This window comes from Poromitra crassiceps (assembly GCF_964638095.1).
Source record: "Poromitra crassiceps genome assembly, chromosome: 3".
Lineage (NCBI taxonomy): Eukaryota > Metazoa > Chordata > Actinopteri > Beryciformes > Melamphaidae > Poromitra > Poromitra crassiceps.
Window position 1 is genome coordinate 57,088,825 of NC_139625.1, and position 19,657 is coordinate 57,108,481.

The 19,657-nt window shown below is 48.8% G+C and overlaps 1 protein-coding gene across 1 annotated transcript in view; it reads left to right on the top strand.

The window, feature by feature from the left end:
• LOC310772738 (guanine nucleotide exchange factor DBS-like) overlaps positions 1 to 19,657 on the top strand; it is a 153,793-nt gene that overhangs the window by 107,798 nt on the left and 26,338 nt on the right. Inside the window, exons 5-11 of the mRNA XM_083632647.1 lie at positions 1,445 to 1,558; positions 7,189 to 7,305; positions 7,666 to 7,815; positions 9,693 to 9,817; positions 10,400 to 10,514; positions 10,617 to 10,736; positions 19,387 to 19,578. Of these exons, the coding sequence (XP_083488773.1) occupies positions 1,445 to 1,558; positions 7,189 to 7,305; positions 7,666 to 7,815; positions 9,693 to 9,817; positions 10,400 to 10,514; positions 10,617 to 10,736; positions 19,387 to 19,578 (933 nt within the window). The remainder of the gene's footprint in view (positions 1 to 1,444; positions 1,559 to 7,188; positions 7,306 to 7,665; positions 7,816 to 9,692; positions 9,818 to 10,399; positions 10,515 to 10,616; positions 10,737 to 19,386; positions 19,579 to 19,657) is intronic.

Genomic DNA, 19,657 nt, shown 5'->3' on the forward strand with positions numbered 1-19,657 from the left:
AAGCGCCGTGTGTTTTGGAACCTGCTCGTCATTCTTGAGACATTACACGACAACAGGCTGTGTTTCCAACATTTCTTAATGAATGTTGAATGGCGCTTAAGGGAATACTACAATAATCAACACACACACACACACACACACACACACACACACACACACACACACACACACACACTGATTCCCTCTCATTCTCATTCTCTCTGTTCCAAGGAGCATGGTCTCCATGGCAACCCCTTGCAGGCATTTATTGTGTGTGTGTGTGTGTGTGTGTGTGTGTGTGTGTGTGTGTGTGTGTGTGTGTGTGTGTGTTTCCATGTACTGTATGTGAGTGAAGGTGTCATTATAGATTGAATTATATCCATTTTGTATGACGTTAATGTCACAAATTACCAGGCAAACATCTCCAGACTGATACATTTAACTCAAATGTAGCACTCTTTATAATGTAATATTGCTAGTCAGTGTAATACGTGTATGACATTACATGCAGCTAAGAACAACTAATAATTCTTAGCTTCATATGGACTGGGATGTGTTCAGTGGTTTCTATTGTAGTTCTACCCTGTAATACTCTTATTTATGACAGCGTTTGAGTTTTATGTGCTTGTCACCCACCTCAGAGATTGCCTCTGGCCGTGCGTGCGTGTGTGTGTGTGTGTGCGTGCGTGTGTGTGTGTGTGCGTGTGTGTGTGCGTGCATGCATGCATGCGTGCGTGCGTGTGTGCGTGCGTGCGTGTGTGTGCGTGCATGCATGCATGCGTGCGTGTGTGTGTGCATGTGTGCGTGGGTCACCCTACGTGGATTTATGCCCCTTAACAGGGTAGAGCAATTCATAGAGGGTTTTCCTATAAACCCTAGCCATTAGCCAATATAGCATTCCCCCCTCCCCCCTCAATGGCTTCTCTGGCTGTTTGCCATTCTCCGCTTTTAATCAGTTGGGGTGGATTCTGGCAGATTCACATGAATTTACTTTTCCAAGCGCTCTAGATAGGGGATGCTATGAAGAAAAACATCATAAAAGCAAAGTGTAGGACAATTTGGGGATATAAACTCAACAGGAAGTGATGAACATGCTTTATTCTGGATCAAATGGAGAACCTTAAAGTTACGTTTTTCTAGCATGGTATGAATTTGGAGCTGAATACAGTATTTGCAATTCAGTCTTCATGCTGTTTGAAGTATATATAATCTTTTAAATATGTTCAACAAATTTTTATAGACATTTTTATATTAGTAGCAGCAGCAGCAGCAGCAGCAGCAGACCTAATACACCACTACTGAAACTTTACATTACATCATGTGGCAGATGCTTTTATCCAAAGCGACTTACAATAACACATTTCTGCCAGCAATAGAGCAATCAACTATGCAACACAGTCTATCACAGGTTCTAATTCATCTCCATCCCTCTCTCTCTCTCTCTCTCTCTCTCTCTCTCTCTCAGGGCTCATTTCCAGGAAACTTGCACTTGGTTCTGGTGTTGCGTCCCACTACACTGTTCCAGCGGACACTGTCGGACTTCCTCTTCAAGTTCAGCAAGGATGAGTTCAAAATGAAGGTGCCGGTATGTCTTCTACACTGCATGCAATGATGTGTGTTTACACTCCCCCTGCATAATGTCTTCTACACTGCATGCAGTGATGTGTTTACACTCCCCCTGCATAATGTCTTCTACACTGCATGCAGTGATGTGTGTTTACACTCCCCCTGCATACTGTCTTCTACACTGTATGTAGTGTTGTGTGTTTTTAGACTCCCCTGCATAATGTCTTCTACACTGCATGCAGTGATGTGTGTGTTTACACTCTCCTGCATAATGTATTCTACACTGTATGTAGTGTTGTGTGTTTTTACACTCCCCTGCATAATGTCTTCTACCCTGCATGCAGTGATGTGTGTGTGTTTACACTCCCCTGCATAATGTCTTCTACCCTGCATGCAGTGATGTGTGTTTACACTCCCACTGCATAATGTCTTCTACCCTGCATGCAGTGATGTGTGTTTACACTCCCCTGCATAATGTCTTCTACACTGCATGCAGGATGTGTTTTTACACTCCCCCTGCATAATGTCTTCTACACTGCATGCAGTGATGTGTGTGTTTAGACTCCCCTGCATACTGTCTTCTACACTGCATGCAGTGATGTGTGTGTTTACACTCCCCTGCATAATGTCTTCTACACTGCATGCAGTGATGTGTGTTTACACTCCCACTGCATAATGTCTTCTACACTGCATGCAGGATGTGTGTTTACACTCCCCTGCATAATGTCTTCTACACTGCATGCAGTGATGTGTGTTTACACTCCCACTGCATAATGTCTTCTACCCTGCATGCAGTGATGTGTGTTTACACTCCCCTGCATAATGTCTTCTACACTGCATGCAGGATGTGTTTTTACACTCCCCCTGCATAATGTCTTCTACACTGCATGCAGTGATGTGTGTGTTTAGACTCCCCTGCATACTGTCTTCTACACTGCATGCAGTGATGTGTGTGTTTACACTCCCCTGCATAATGTCTTCTACCCTGCATGCAGTGATGTGCGTGTTTAGACTCCCCTGCATAATGTCTTCTACCCTGCATGCAGTGATGTGTGTTTACACGCCCCTGCATAATGTCTTCTACACTGTATGCAGTGTACATAATGGGCCCTATCGTTGCAATCGGCGTAGAAACTGCGTTTAAGGCCTGGCCTAGCGCAGTTAGTGGGTGTGGACCAGCGCACTCGCTATCTTGGTATCGGCGCTACACGCAGCCTCAACCATTATAACCATGCCTTTTAGGCGTAAAATTATGCATAGTCCGCTCAGGGGCGTCATGCAAGCCAAAAATCTGAGGGGGCGAACTCTGGCGCCGTCCGGAGGGCGGCAAAAAATTTGGGGGGTTGGAAGCCAGATTTAGAGGAATATCTAATTTTAAATTAACAGACTGAGCAGGTGTAACCATAAGCCTATTTTCCAAACTGCTCAGCCTCCTGGAAAGATCCATAATCACCAGACTAAGTACATTGCCACTGCCCAGGCTCAATGGACTTGACAAAAAAGGGAGACCACATGTTTCAAAGCAATGTAACACAATGTTTATTTTGGCTGGTATTGCCTTTTCAGAAGGTAGAAATCTTTCCTCTAGAGCAGGGGTTCCCAACCTTTTTTGTGCCAAGGACTGGTAGATACATGGGAAAAAAAAGTCGCGGACCGGTTGTCAATTCTAATGGTTTTAGTTATATATATTTACTCACCAGGTGGCGACAAAGGGTAAATAACAGCCTTTTGTGTTGTACTGTATGTAGCCTATACAGTATTTATGTTTTTGTTTTAACTACAAACATACATAAATGTAAACTTGAAACTATGTTTCAACTACCATACACAGCCTATAATAATATAGCCTATGTTTATTAAAAAAAAAAATTTTTTTTTTTTTTTTTTTTTTTTACCTCTCAAAAATCTGAGGGGGCAATTGCCCCCTCAGTTACAATGGGCATGACGCTTCTGAGTCCGCTCATTGGAGAAGTGCAGTATAAAGAGTCACACGCTTGCCTTTTAAGCTCCAATTCCAGGAGAAATCCGGTAAAACCAGACAAAGCCAAGCGCTCTGCTCCCCCCCCCTCCATCCCGTCTGTCTGTCTCTATATATAGGCTATTATGCCATATTATTATGCTTCTCAAACCAATCTAACTGCAGTTTAAATACTGCAAGCATGTAAATACGCTACACTATAGCAAGATCAAAGTGAAAAGAATGTTCTAAATGCATCGGCTAGAAAACTATAGCCTATCCCTATATGATGAGATTAATTAGATTGGTGAAAGTTTGTCCAGAAAGATATCGTTTTCGCTCTCCTGCTGCAGGTAGGATGATGCAGATAAATATACCCTACATTATGTAAAGTCATTGCATAAATGTGTTTTTATTGTAAAACTAAATGTGAAGTAGGGCCAAGTTATTGGAGCGGACATCACAGTATAGCACATGACAGTAGAAGCACGTTCCGCTGTCACTTATCTAAATCACGTTAAATCGACAAGGGATATATATAGGCCCAGGAGGACATATATGTTTCACATAGGGTGATGTTTTCATTTCGATGTTTTATTTGGTCCAATATTGAAATGTTCTACAATTGCAGGTTGTGTTACCATTACACATTATTTAGATCTACCTTTATATCTATTTCGACTCATTTGGTTGCTATTTAGTAGCGAAATGGAGTAGCCCATTGCATGCTGGGACCTTTCACAGGCAGTGAACTTACAACTTATTTTTCCTATGGGACATGTGTTGTGTCTGTCTGAGCGAGGGAGTCAGAGAGAGACAGTCGTATTGTGCCTGTCAGACTGAGGAGAGAGGGAGAGAGTGACACAGAGAAGGGTGACTGAGGAGAGCCAGAGGGGAGCGCTCCGCGCAACTGGCGCACTGAATAGGCCTGGTTTTCAAAAGCGCTAAGCGCTAAATTTACGCCAGGTGGGAAGATATCATTAGGCCGGTATTTAAGGCTGACACGCCCATTCTCGCCCATTCAGGGAGTGCGCCACGCCCATTCCGCCTAAAGCGCATTTGCCAGCGTAAAGCCATGTTGATATCTTCCCGAGACAGGCGCAAGGCACGTTTTTTTGCGTTTAAGGCCCGTTTTAGCGTCGAAGGCCTGTGGGAGAATAGGGGCCAATGTCTTCTACACTGCATGCAGTGATGTGTGTTTACACTCCCCCTGCATACTGCCTTCTACACTGTATATGCAGTGATGTGTGTGTGTGTTTACACTCCCCTGCATAATGCAACATTTGCACAGTTTAAATTTAAATCTAGGTATCATTAATAGGGTTGGGCCAATGGCATCGTCCATCACCAATGGGCGGCAGGCATCGACCACTGAGACCTACACTTTTTTAAATAAATCATTTTTAAACCTCTGCATTTTAAACAACGTGATGTAGGGGTGGGACAAAATATTGGTATATCGTGGTACTTCCTCTTGCTAGCGCCATATCGTGATACTATATCGTGACATTTATCCTGAAATATGTATTTTTTTTCATTAAATTGTGTTTTATTTACTTTTTTATTTCTGTAAACCTAATTTGAACAGATTGAAAAGATTTTAGGCAGGAAAAGATTGAGGCATTATTTTGTATCCTCCTTCTTTGAAACATTTAAACTTTACACGTGGAGTCGTGGATTAATGTCAGTCAGTGTGTGTTAAAGAGGCAATATGCAGTCTGCACTTTGTTGTACATTGTTTCATCTCAATTCAGTGAATAAATACATAATTCATGGTTTTTGCCAATTTAGAGGTATTTTTTCCTCTTGTGTTACACACATATGATGTATCATAGATGAAATTTCTTTTTTCTTCTTCTTATAGATGAAATTTCTTGCAATATATCGATTATCGCAGAATCGCTGTATCGTCGTGATACCATTATTATCGAGGGCCACGTATTGCGATATTATATTATCGTGAGTTACTCTGCAATTCCCACCCCTATCGTGATGGCACTTACGGTGATCGTCTTACGGTGCAGCCGAAGGCAGGTCATGTATGGGTCATGCACACTGTAGCTTCATGAGATATCCTCTAGTCTCCCTGCTGGGCGGTGCTCGGACCTTCAGGCCAATCACGGTGCTTAAACACGGCAAAGTAACTCCACACACCCGGGTGCACTGGCCGACAAACACACATTCAAACACACAGTTTACTCTGAGCCTCGCGGCGCCGTAGTGCTGAGAGGTTGTTGTGAAAAATAAATGTAAATAAAGAAGAAAGTACAAATTCTTTACTATTTTCAACTCAATATGATGTGTGTTTCTATGAAGTAGCTCCGTTATGAGTGAAGCTTGCTAGCTTGCAGCAGCCTGTCCTCTGTCTGATATTCCAGCCATACACAGCAAGGGCGTCGTTTTGGTCTCAAAGTTGGTAGGGTCGAGGACGGCATGAGGGGAGGCGGTGTTGGGCGCCTCCCCCCTTTTTTTTAACCTTTTTTTAGCCATATTTAGAGGAATATCTCATTTTAAATCAAAAGTTTTTTGTTTTTTTTTACCTTTTTTAGCCATATTTAGAGGAATATCTCATTTTAAATCAACATTAGGATTATACTGTTGTGATGTCATTATTCAGTATCTTCTCCTTTTCTCATGTCACCACCTGCTCAGCTCTCTCACGGTGAGAGCATGCTTGAGAGAGATTAAAAGCAGCACAGAGTAGGCTATCAGGGCTGAGAAGTGAAACGGCTTTCAGTAAAAACAAGTTTGGTGATTCATTCATGTGCTGATGTACGGTCGTTTGAGAGTGAAAGCGCACTCAGTACTGCACATAATAGCGTTTCATTGCGACTTTTCACAGCCAGTTCTCACTATTACCATTGTACAATAACATGCTGATCACTTGGCTGATCACTTCTGAGTATAAAAGCATCTGCCCCAGCGCGAGGTCCGCACGGTGACTCGCGGAGCTCCACCCCACGGAGCTTGCTCGAGTATAATGAGCCCTTTTGCCGTGTTGTACTTATAAACGGCATCACAGTTATTGCAATGAACAATGTCATCTTTTAACTGGAAATGGTCCCACACAAAACTTCGCTTTGCTCTTGTCATTTCCTCGTCTGGGCTGGGGGCTGGATTGCTGAGCTGTTCTCAATCTCACCACAGCCAGCCCAGTGAGCCCACGCCCATAGCCCCACCCAGAGGTGTTCTGTTTTCTCTGCCTCATAGTCCCATTACGCCCTCACCGTGAGTTTGGGAAAAAAAAATTGGACTGGCACATTCAGTGGTGAAAAACAGGGGTAAATGTAACTTTGAACATAATGCAAACTAATTTCACTCCATAATGGTAGGGTCAATTCTATCCTTGCAAAATATGGGAAGACAATCTAAATGACCTATATAACTGCACTCCAAAGATAATGCAAATAAGGTTGCTTAAAAGTTGGTAGAGACAATTTGGACCCCCTGAAATGTTGGTCGTGACATGTCACAACCAACCCTATGCAAATCGACGCGCTTGATATACAGCCATCATTGCCACAGTAGTTCCCCAAGAACGCACAACTTTTCTGTACTGAAGGAGGGGCTTTTTTGGGAGGGGGGTTTACTGTATGTCATCGTCCATCCCGATGTTTCAGTGTGGAAACATTGCAATGCCTATTTAGTTGACATCGCCCAACCATAATCATGAATATTTCTACCAGGTGGTGATGCTGAGTTCGGTGACGGAGCTCCATGCCTACATCGACCCCACACAGCTGACCACAGAGCTCGGAGGCACGCAGGCATACCACCATGACACCTGGATCTCACACCGCACCGTACGCACGCGCGCACACACACACACACACACGCACGCACGCACGCACGCACGCACGCACGCACGCACGCACGCACGCACACACACACACACACACATTAATTTTCTCTCCTCACACCACATACATCCCATCATCATATGCTATAGTTTTCTAAACAAAATGTTGTAGTCGGGTAAAGGGGGGTATTTGGATTGAGAAATCAGGGAAACGGGGTACTGAAGCCAAAAAAAGTTTGAGAACCACTGATCTATACTGTACCTGTATTTCTACGTTACAGTATGTCTTAGTTTCCACCTGTTTGCTCATCCATGTGTGGACACTGTGTGTATTTCTGCATGTTTCTGTGTGTGTCTTCCTCAGGCCATTGAAGCATTCGCCCTCATGGTGAAGACGGTGGCTCAGACCCTGCAGGCGTTCGGCACCCAGCTCGCAGAGACGGAGTTACCCAACGATGCCGAGGCCACCACCAGCCTGCTGCACACACACACTCTGAAGAAGGAGCAGATGAAGGTCCTACATGCTTTTCTATCTTCTCCATTCACTTTACAGGTGCAATGTCTATTTTCCCCAGTGGTTCCCAAACTGGGGTATGTGTACCCCTAGGGGTACGTAGAGGTACTGCAGGAGATACTTGTGAGAAAGGGGAAAATGGACAAATGTAAGAATAAATCATGAAAATTAATTAAATGTTCAAATTAGATTGCTCAGGAACGGAGGCACTAATTGTATTTTTCACTCAATTTCTTATTTTTTTATGTTATATTCTTCATAAGGTGGGTTATCATTCATTCAATGCATCATATGCTATAGATTTCTCTTACAGTTTTCTAAGCAACATGTTGTAGCTCCATCAGGGGCGTATCTACGGGTGGGCCTGGGTAGGCACACGCCCACCCACTTCTTGCCCTGGCCCACCCAAAAAAAAAAAAAAAAATTTTTTTTTTTTTTTTTTAATTGGTTGTTTTCTAGAGGCAAACTTGCTGCTGCATTGCTAGCCAATGGTTTTGTTACTTTTGTAAAAACGCAGGGCACATCATCTCCAGAGTCTAATGCATGACAACTTCATGACATCTAGGAATTTTGTTCTCTCTGTGGATAAATAAACCAGAGGGCGTCTTGTTCAAACTTGAAGCAGCCTCAGTGTTGTTATTTTTTAAACTCACAGCAGTATATGGATCAGTGGTTCTAATTTCTGTATAAAGTAACAGTATACACACAAGTATAAGCATTCATGTATGCAACATTTGGCACCTATATGTAACCTTTTAAGGTTGAGATAATTGTATTATCATTATATGGTCCAAATATTTCAGTAAAGCACTTGAAACACTTGAAATATTCTTGCTTGGGTGGTATCATTCTACTTGAAATGATGGTCAAATGCATTATTTTTAGTAAAATAACACGTCAAATTTTTTGGGCGGCCGGCCTTTGGCCGGCCACCCGAGTGGGCCTGGCCTTTGGCCGGGCATCTGCACCCCTTCCTATCCAGGCCCACCCAATTTGATCCAGGCCCACCTATAATTCAATTTCTGCATACGCCCCTGAGCTCCATGCTAATAGGTGGCAGCATTCCTATCACTCTTCACCATTGGAAAACAATGCACTGCACCTTTCTTTACTTTTAGTTAGATTGAGAATTGCAATTAGCCTGACATGGTTTGAAAGCTACTGGCAGGCTGGGGTACATCACCCAAATCTGTATTATTCACGTTAGTATCGTTAGTAACTGAGTGTCCTGGGTAGTAGGCTGTTACAGTAACATTATCTCAAATGCTAACCTTTCATGTATGTTGATGGGGAAGGCCAGCGCCATATTCCGAGACATATAGTAAAATAAAAACACAGATTTGGGTGGTCTAACCTAGTTTGTTATTTAGTGGATTTCAAGCTTTATAGTCAAGTACGGTCCATTTGATAGCTTTGGTAGTTTATTCCATGGCAGCTTCAGCCATCAATGTGTTTACCATGCCATACCAGGCTTCTTCTTCTCTCATTTTGGACTGTGGGCAGACTCTGTGCTACGGAGACTCACTATCGCCTCTAGAAGTGGTATTACAGGACGGACTGAGGCTACGTGGTTAGCATGCTCATTTCAGTAGTTGTTACATGAAGACAAATATGGTGAAGTTGATGCCTATGTAAGACTTTATTTCCAAAGCCTTTGTATTTCTCTCTTGGCAAAGGGGGGCTACTTTAGATAATCTAAAATATAAGATAGCTTTGATTTGTTAAATTTTTTGGGTCTATTTTTTTGGTAACATAGTTTTGATGTCCTTGCTATTATTCTAAATAGTGAAAAAAGTAAAAAATAAAGAAACATTTGTCCAAACAAAGTGAAGTTTCCCAGTGCCAATTTAATATTAATATATGTTTGTTGTATCCAGGAGGACCTGCAGGTGGCGCTGTCTCAGGGAGGACGCCTGTTGCTGTGCATCAACGAGCCTCTACAAATGGACCCTGAACACAGCATGACCCATGACGAGCTGGAGAACCTTGCCACTGTACAGAGGTAAAGGGAGGGATGGACAAGAAGAGATAAACAAGGCATTGGTCCTTGAATCCTTGAAAGTTTGTGAATTTGAGAGAAAAACTTAAGGTCTTAAAAGTATTTGAAAATAGATATAAATAGACATTGGCAATTGAAAGTGGTTGAATTGTGCGAGAATAGAAATTGGAAGTTCTTTTGATGTTTTTTTCTTTACTTGTGTAACACAGCACAGTTGAGAAGTGTTCGCAGATTCAAGCTTTGGTCTCCTTTTTTAATTGTTGTCTATGAGCTTCTATAAAGCCTGCTAGTTCTCATTATAACAATTCTCAGTGTTGTAACTGTAAATCCGTAAATAACCTGTGTCCCTGTTGGGTCCTTCAGTTTGAAGGAATTGGTCCTGGGAAGTCCTTGAAAGGTCCTTGAATTTGATGTTTAAGAAGGTGTGGATGAAGACGTCTTCCCTGAACGCATGAATGCATCTCTGCTGTGTCCATTTCTCTCATCTCTCCCCTTCTTCCCTTCTTTCGCTACCATCTTCTCCTCTGCTCTCCTCTTCCTCTCATCTCGTCTCCTCCTGTCTTCTCCTCTCCTCGTCCTCCTCAGACTCCTGGGTCAGTTGAATGAAACGGAAATAGCGTTTGATGATTTCTGGGACCGTCACCGCACCAAGCTGGAACAGTGTCTGCAGCTCCGCCATTTTGAACTGCACTACCGTGAAGTGAGTGGAATCATGGGAGACTTTTTTCAGATAGATAGCGTGGAAGCATTACAAATGGGCAGTTTCTGCAATGGATTAACTGTGTGTGTATGGTGTATGTAGATGCGTGGCCAGCTGGATGTGATGTCAGAGCGCTTGTCAGGTTTCTCTGAGGTCAGCGTAAGCCCCGCCCACGCCGACCACGTCCTGCGAGAGCTCAGCAGCCACGAGGAGAAGGCCTGTGTAAGACACACACACACACACACACACACACACACACACACACACACACACACACACACACACACACACACACACACAGTACACTCATTGGTACTCTTTCACATGCTTTCGCTCTTTCTTTTTTCTCTCTCTCCTTTATAAGGAAAGGGTTTCTATCTATAATAAAAATTGACTGGACATAATGCACACACACATTTAAATGCTTTTATTTGGATCCAAAGTAGAGCAAATATTACAGACCCAAACATTTTAGAAGAAGGCCGCAGTACAGGACATTTATATTGAACCAGACACTGATGCATGTACTTCTTAAGCACAGGAAAATACATTGCAGCAAGATGATGACTTAAATATAATGTATGCAAACTTATTATGTAAGCATGTTTAGCACTCAATGGTATACAAAGCATCGTCTTCTCCAGATAAAGAGGCTGCCTATAATGGCTGAGATGGAGCAGTATTTTGCTAATTTTTTTGCATCAGGCTTTAGCAGCCTGCCTAGTTGCAGTCCACGGAGCACGAGTTTGTGGACATGCCCCAGACTCCCAAACACAAGCACAATGAGTTGGCAGCTGTAGCCTAGAGTTGTAATATATTCTACCAAGGGCTGATATTTCATGAGTTTGGTTGTGAAGCAGGTGTCCATGTACAGATCAAAAGAGCAGGCTATTTCAATTATGGTGACTGACTTTCTGCTTTCATTGATGAAAACGTTAGGGTTGTGCTACAACCCAGGTTTTACGAGTGAGAACGAGAGCTCTCACTAGTGCCTACTTCGCTGCGTACGCAGCATTATGGAAGACTGTCATTTTTGCTCCAAAAATTACTTTTACATTAAAACCTGACCACGCCCCTTTAGGTGACGTGGTGCCCCCCTGGGCTGACTGGGCCTCCCACCTCGCCCCCGTGACTACGTCACGGCCAGTCACCCCAGGGGCCGCCACTCATTTCTTCCAGCCAGCTGAGATCCGACGCACCCAGAGACGCATCGACGCAGCAAGGCTGGGTAGTGAGAGCTCTCGTTCTCACTCGTAAAACCTGGGTTGTAGCACAACCCTAACGTTTTACTTCGTTTCGAACTCAAGCTCTCACTAGTGCCTCCATTCAACCGACCTTGCTGCCGGGAGCACCCCACAGGGCGACCCGAAAGGCACCGGTGAACCACGGCCATATGGCAACGTTTATGCCTAACCGTCTGACATATTAGAGTGGCAACGATACTACTTTCTTGCCACCGACAGCACCGCGTGCGCAAACTGCGAACCGGACACGTCGAGACTGTAGTACCTGACGAAAGTGTGATGAGAGGACCATGAGGCCGCGGCACACATGTCCTTCACCGACACACCACGCAACAACGCAGAGGATGTCGCAACACCTCGCGTAGAATGCGCCTTGATACCCTCCGGGGGAACCTTGCCCACGGCAGAGTATGCCAACGCGATCGCCTCCACTATCCAGTGTGATAAGCGATCCTTGGAAAGGGGTCCGCCCTGGGCCCTTTGCCCAAAGCAAACCAACAGCTGATCTGTAATGCGTAAAGCGCGCGTCCTAGCCACATAGGCCGAGAGCGCCCTTACGGGGCACAGCATGTGCAAACGTCTCTCCTCACCCGAACTGAACGGCGGGGGACAGAATGCCGATAAGTCTATTACCATAGACCTATAGCTGGCATTAATATTCTTGGGCTGGTACGCCGGGTTAGGTCGCAACGTAACCCTGCGCCCATCGTCCCCAAAAACCATACAGGCCTGCTGTACCGAGAGGGCAATCAGGTCACTGACTCTCTTCCCTGACGATAAGGCCAGCAGCAGCGCAGTCTTTAAGGACAGAACCTTTAAATCGGCGGAGTCCAAGGGCTCAAACGGATGACCCGTTAGCCCGTCCAGCACCGTAACCAGGTCCCATTTGGGAAAAACGCACCGCACCGGCGTGCGCAGTTTACGCGCCCCCTTCATGAAGCGCGAGACCAAAGGGCACACCCCCACGGGGGTCCCTTCAATCCCCATGTGGCAAGCCGAAATCGCGGCTACGTACACCTTAAGCGACTGCGGGGACTGCCCCGCGTCAAGCAAGCTTTGAAGGAAACAGAGAACTGGACGCACGCTGCAGTTCACTGGATCCACACCCTTACTTGTGCACCATCGCGAAAAAACCCGCCACTTGTACGCATACTGGGTGCGGGTCGAAGCGGCCCTAGCACTCTGAATAGTGCGCACCACATTGTCAGGCAAGCCCTGTGCTAGCAACTGGTCCCGTTCAGGAGCCAGACTGCTAGCTTCCACCTGCCTGGGGAGGGGTGGAACACCTCCCCCTCCGCCTGGGACAGGAGATCGGCCCGCACCGGCAATGCCCACGGCGGGCCCTGCGCCAGGGAGACCAGGTCCGCAAACCACGTCTGCCTGGGCCAGAACGGGGCCACTAGAACGAGCCGGAGACGCTGTTCCCTCACCCTATCCAACACCTGACGGATCAGGGGGATCGGTGGAAACGCATAGAGCCCCTCCCGTGGCCACGCGTTCGCCAACGCGTCGTGTCCCAACGGGGGGCTGTCCTCCTGGATTGAGAACCACAATGGGCAGTGCGTCGCGCGCCGCGATGCGAAGAGATCGACGCGGGCACGACCGAACCTGGCCCAAATCTGTTCCACCACCTGAGGGTGGAGGCACCACTCCGTGTGACGGGGGTAGCCTCGAGACAGCAGGTCGGCGCCGTAATTCAGCCGTCCCGGCAGATAGACCGCCGACACTGACAGGAGACGGGGATACGCCCACAGGTGAATCTCCGCCGCTAACCGGTTCAAAGCCTTCGACCGCACACCGCCCTGTTTGTTCAGGTGGGCGATCGCCGCCATATTGTCCGAGCGAATGAGCACATGGCGTCCATGTATGACTCGCTGGAAATGAAGCAGAGCGAGGCGGATCGCCTCCAGCTCCAAGACGTTTATGTGGCGATGCTCCTGGGCTTCCCACCGGCCGTTCGCCGACAGAAACCCGCACACCGCACCCCAACCCCAGAGGGAGGCGTCGGTGCGAATCACTAGCCTGAGCGGGACCGGGCCCAATCGAGTGCCCCTCGATAGGTAACGGGGGTCTGCCCACATGGCCAAAGCCAGGCGGGCCTGACCTGTCATAGGCACCCTGCGATGACGGTCCCTGGCTGGATCCAAGCGCAACGCAAGGAACCAGATCTGGAACGGACGCATGTGTAGCCTCCCCAGGGGGAGCACATGCAGCGCCGAGGCCATCAGGCCCAACATAACTGTGCACTGAAGCACTGACACCGAGGAGCATCGACTTAATGTCCTCGCTGTCCGCACCGTGCGCGCCTGTCGCTCCCGCGAAAGGCGGGCTCGCATAGCCCGGGAGTTCAACTCGAGCCCCAGGAAGATCGCCGTCTGTTCTGGGGCGACGCAGCTCTTTTTCCAATTCACCATAAACCCTAAGGTTTGCAGGTGATCGGTCACCACCTTGGTATGTTTCATGGCCTCGATCCTCGAGCCGGCCACAATAAGAGCGTCGTCGAGGTAAAGGAAGATGCGAACCCCTCTCGCGCGGAGGGGAGCCAAGGCCGTCTCCACGAAGGCCGTGAAGGTTCGCGGGCTCAATGACATGCTGAAAGGCAAGACACAGAACTCGTAAGCCTTCCCTAGGAAGGAGAACCTCAGGTATTTCCTGTGTCTCTTGACCACGTGGACATGGAAGAACGCATCTTTCAGGTCCACGGAAGTAAAGAAATCCCCCTGTCTCAACGCGTTGAAGAGGTGGGGAAAAGAGAGCATTCGGAACGGGAGCTTCCTCAGCGTCTTGTTGAGGCGCCGGAGGTCCAGAATTGGACGCATGGAGCCGTCCTTTTTGGGCACGACGAAGTACCTGTGGTAGAACCCCGAGCGTACCTCTGCCTTGGGGACCGAGCGGATCGCCCCCTTGGCGAGGAGCGACATGACCTCCTTGTGGAGTATGTTTATAAACTCCCCCTCCACGACCGTATCGTGGGTCCCGTCGAACCTGGGTGGGGCCCTGGCAAACTGCATGGCGTAACCCTTCCGAAGGGTGCGCCGCAGCCACGGGGACGGGGAACACAGACTCTCCCAGGCCTCGAGCCTGTCGGGCAACGATGGTCTGTTTAGTATATTGTTGGGCACCGGGGGACCCGGTGCTTTGGTTGGGGAAGAAAAAGGGGGGGGCGGGACAAACGAGGCTAAGCCCCCCTGCCGGTTTCTTACGCGGGCTCCGCCTACTGACGTGCCCTGTGAGCGTGTTGAACCGGCGAAACCCCCAGCCGTGCGGCTTTCGCCGGCTGGGGGGCGTAAGGAGGCAAGCCTCTCTTTTGACCGCGGGATGCGGGCTCGTCCGCTCGCGCGGTCCCCAGGAGAGCTCCCGACCAACGATGGGCCCATGGCACCATCGATGGTGGGCTTGTCCCGGGGGCCTCCTGACGGCGGATAAGCGATCCAAGGAGAGCTCCCGACCGGGCTCGGGCGCTGGGCACCGAGGACGGTGGGCTTGTCCCTAAAGCTACAAGCCGAAGGCTGGCCCTGAAGCCAAGCCCTGGCGAGCTGGGTTGGGTTTCCCCCTGCTGAGTCCCAGACCGAAGTTGAGCGCTGAGCTCCAACGACGGTGGGCTCATAGCCCCCCCCCTTCCCCAGGGAGGTGACTAAGTACGGGACTGGTTACCCGCTCCCCGCGCACCTCCTCGTTTTGGGGGGCGGGGGCCGCGTACCCTGGCCTGCCGTGGGACGAAATATGGGCCCACCGCGGCTGGGTGGGGCGCATCCACTGGGGGCGCCCTAGCCGGTGAGACTTGTACCCCCTGACGTGGGGCGGTCCGCGGCGGCGGAGGCCCCGGAGGACGACTCTGCGCGCGCGCTTGGACCTGGAACCGGCGGTCCTCCCCCTTCGCCCGCTTGGGCAAGAAGGAGCGGACCGCCGCCGAGTCCCTCTTAGTCGTCTCCAACCGCTGGGCCAAGTCTTCCACGGAGGAGCCGAACAGGCCCCCCGGGGAGATCTGAGCCCCCAGCAGCCTCCTCTTATCCTGCTCAGGGAGCTGGGTAAGATTTAGCCACAGGTGGCGGTGGGTGAGAACAGAGAAGGCCATGACCTTCCCACTGTTCTGCGCCAGGCAGTCCACCATACGCATGGCGTAATCCGTGGCCATCCTGAGCTCTGTAAACAGCTCGGGGGCAGGGTCACCTTGCATGTCCCGCAGGAGCACCGCCTGGTAGCCCTGCAGAATGGCCAGGTTGTTGGTCATGGCGGCGGACTGCCCCGCCGCCAAGTACGCCTTTTCGGCCAACTTGGCTGTAAGTTGGCACGCTTTAGAGGGCAAAGCAGGCCTCGCGGAGTTAGGGGCCAGGTGTCTGGCCACCATGTCCTCGATAGGAGGCATCGCGGTTAACGCGAGTTTATCCGCCCCCTCTAAGGCCGACCACGGAGCCATGCCCGCGCAGAGCGGCTTGGCCTCCTGAGGCCTTTCCCATCCTGACTGCACCGCGCGAACCACGTCTATACAGACCGGCAGCCGGGGCTTCGGGCGAGGTGCCTGTGGTCCCTGGAGCGGCTGGTAGTAGCAACCCCGCAGCACTGATTCGAGGGGCGGAGGTGTTTCGGCCCGAGCGATGCCAAGCTTAGCTGCAGCCCTAGACATTACCCCCAGAAACTGCTTCTGATAGGGCTCGTTGAGGCTAGCCTCCGAACGGGTCCCTAACAGAGAGGTGGTCGCGGTCGCGCGGTCCCAATCCTCCCCGCCAGACAACTCCTCTTGGGGGGCGTTCTGGGGGGGAATGATGGGGTCATAGGGGAAAAACCCCCCCTGTTCTAACACAGGGTCGATGGGCTCGTCCCCCCAGTTCAAACTCTGCCGTTCGGGTAGGACCGGGGAGCCCTGCTCTTCAGGTAAATCCTCTTCCACCGAGCGGTCAGACCCACCGCACGCGCCTCCCTCGGGAGGTGCGTGGCTAAGCCGCGGGCCCACCTGGACAAAGAGCATAGCTCTCTCCCGTAAAACGGCCAGGGTAAAGCCCTCGCATGCCCGGCAGAAGTCTGACTTCAACAGGGCGTCGCTAGCATGGTTGTGCCCGAGGCAAAACACACACTGGCTGTGGCGGTCCTGGATCGCCAAAGTAGCCTCACAGCTAACACAGCTCTTGGCTGTCTCCCTCTGTCTCATGTCAGCCGCCCGGTTCATTGTGCGAGAGAGCGGAGCTAACCCGCCAACAAGATCCGCCGACTGTACAAGAATTAGCGGGAGTTAACGTGTAAGCTGACTGTTTACAGTCGCTTGCAACGGTAAAGATGCTGGAGTGCTAAGCTAGCTGCTAGCTGCACGAGACGACTAGCTAGCTATCTATTTAACGTTACTCCAGCCGGAGAAACGTGCGCGCGCTAACGCTAGTAGCTGGCGCCTACAGTACCTAGCAACAGCAGCACAAGCACGGATGCAAGCTAGCTAACTGTGAAACTGTGCTAAATAGCCTGTTGTTCTAGTGCTTAACGGTACAAGCTATTCTGCACGTGTGCAACCTAGCTAAAAGTTATGAGTGCAGACCTGAGTCTTGCGCTCGAGCCAAACAAACGTTAACCCAGCCGGGGAAACGTCAATACATGCACTGTACGGCGACAGTGATACAAGCACTGCGCAGCGGCAGTATTATAAAACAACAGTTAGCAAGAAGATACTCTTAGCTTGGATGACTTGATCCGATGCCGCTGGTGAAGAGAACAGGAACGGGTCCCCGAATCCTGATTTATCTCGTCCACGCGAACCTCTCGAAGGTGGGCAAATGAACCGAAGCGAGTCTATTTGTCCAAGCTATGAAGAGCACTGACTTTAGAGCTAACTGCGGAGCTTAAGAAAACGACGTCCTCCTGCTGGCTGGAAGAAGCGAAGAGTGACGGCCCCTGGGGTGACTGGCCGTGACGTAGTCACGGGGGCGAGGTGGGAGGCCCAGTCAGCCCAGGAGGGCACCACGTCACCTAAAGGGGCGTGGTCAGGTTTTAATGTAAAAGTAATTTTTGGAGCAAAAATGACAGTCTTCCATAATGCTGCGTACGCAGCGAAGTAGGCACTAGTGAGAGCTTGAGTTCGAAACGAAGTAAAACAATGTCACACACACACACACACATGCACGCGCGCGCGCGCGCACACACAAATCTATTAAAGAGACCATCCATCTCAGTGACATTATTGACATTGTAGTCTCTCTTCAGTCCATCCACCTCATGTGGAGCTCATTCTTACTGCCAGAGATACACCACTGACAGGCATCCACACACACACACACACACACACACACATGCATGCACGCACGCACGCACACACACACACACACACACACACACACACACACATGCATGCACGCACGCACACACGCACACACACATGCACACACACGATCCTGATGCAGCTTGTTTTTCCTGACTGAAAAGCATGCACAGCATTGGTCTTTGATGCCTCCTTGAAGCCATAATGCTGATGATGTAATCATTGTAATGTCCTGCCCATCCCCCGCTCACTGGGATCAGAGAGTATTGTCAGTGACTCACTGGGATCAGAGAGTATTGTCATTGACTCGCTGGGATCAGAGAGTATTGTCAGTGACTCGCTGGGATCAGAGAGTATTGTCAGTGACTCGCTGGGATCAGAGAGTATTGTCAGTGACTCGCTGGGATCAGAGAGTATTGTCAGTGACTCGCTGGGATCAGAGAGTATTGTCATTGACTCGCTGGGATCAGAGAGTATTGTCAGTGACTCGCTGGGATCAGAGAGTATTGTCAGTGACTCGCTGGGATCAGAGAGTATTGTCAGTGACTCGCTGGGATCAGAGAGTATTGTCAGTGACTCGCTGGGATCAGAGAGTATTGTCAGTGACTCACTGGGATGAGAGAGTATTGTCAGTGACTGATTGATTTATTGTCGTTTTCCACTCCTGTCTACTGTCTGCCAATAAGGCTGCATGTGAGTCTTCCATCTGGGCTTTTCACAAGGTGAACAGCTACTAATGCCTCTATCTTACCTGCACTTCGCTTGCTACATGTGTCAGTTGAATATGTTTGATAAGGCAAATATATTTTTTAGAAAGTATCCCTGCTTGCTGCACTTACTGCACACATACAGTAGTGCTCTGTAGACCTGCTACTAAACTTGTCTCCTTATGTGAAAAATATGTGTACATTTGTTTCTTAGGTTTCCAGAAAATCGGCTTGTCTTGCAATTATTGTACTATAACTTATTGAGACCAAACGGCAAGCAGATACAGAAGTGACTCTCACACAGCTTGAATCAATCCTATATGATTGAACAAAGGACTCTTGTTTTTCTTTTTATATATTTCTACCTTATATTTTGCTCTGTTTTTCATTAAACTTTCATTAACAAACAACACACACACACACACACACACACACACACACACACACACACACACACACACACACACACACACACAAATCAACCATTGGCACTGATTTAGTTTAAGTTTTACAGCAGGTAATAGCTGTGAAACTGACCATGTGATAGATTTGGCTGAAGAAAAATAACCAACCAACATCAACAGCATGTGTTTGTGACGTGTGTGTGTGTGTGTGTGTGTGTGTGTGTGTGTGTGTGTGTGTGTGTGTGTGTGTGTGTGTGTGTGTGTGTGTGTCCACAGGATGTCCTGGACCATGCGCTGTCCCTGGCCAGCGAAGGCGACGGTCTGATAGAGAACTGCCACTATGCCGAGGACTCCATCAGGCCCAAGTGCAGCGAGCTGAGAGGAGTGTGTGAGGAGATCAGCTGCACTCTGAAGAGCAAGAAGAGCCTCCTCCTCAAGGCCATGGAGCTCCACCACGCTCTGGAGAAGGTGTGTGTGAGAGAGAGGGGGAGGGAGGGAGATGGTCATATAGTTCAAACAGAAGATAGATAGATAGATAGATAGATAG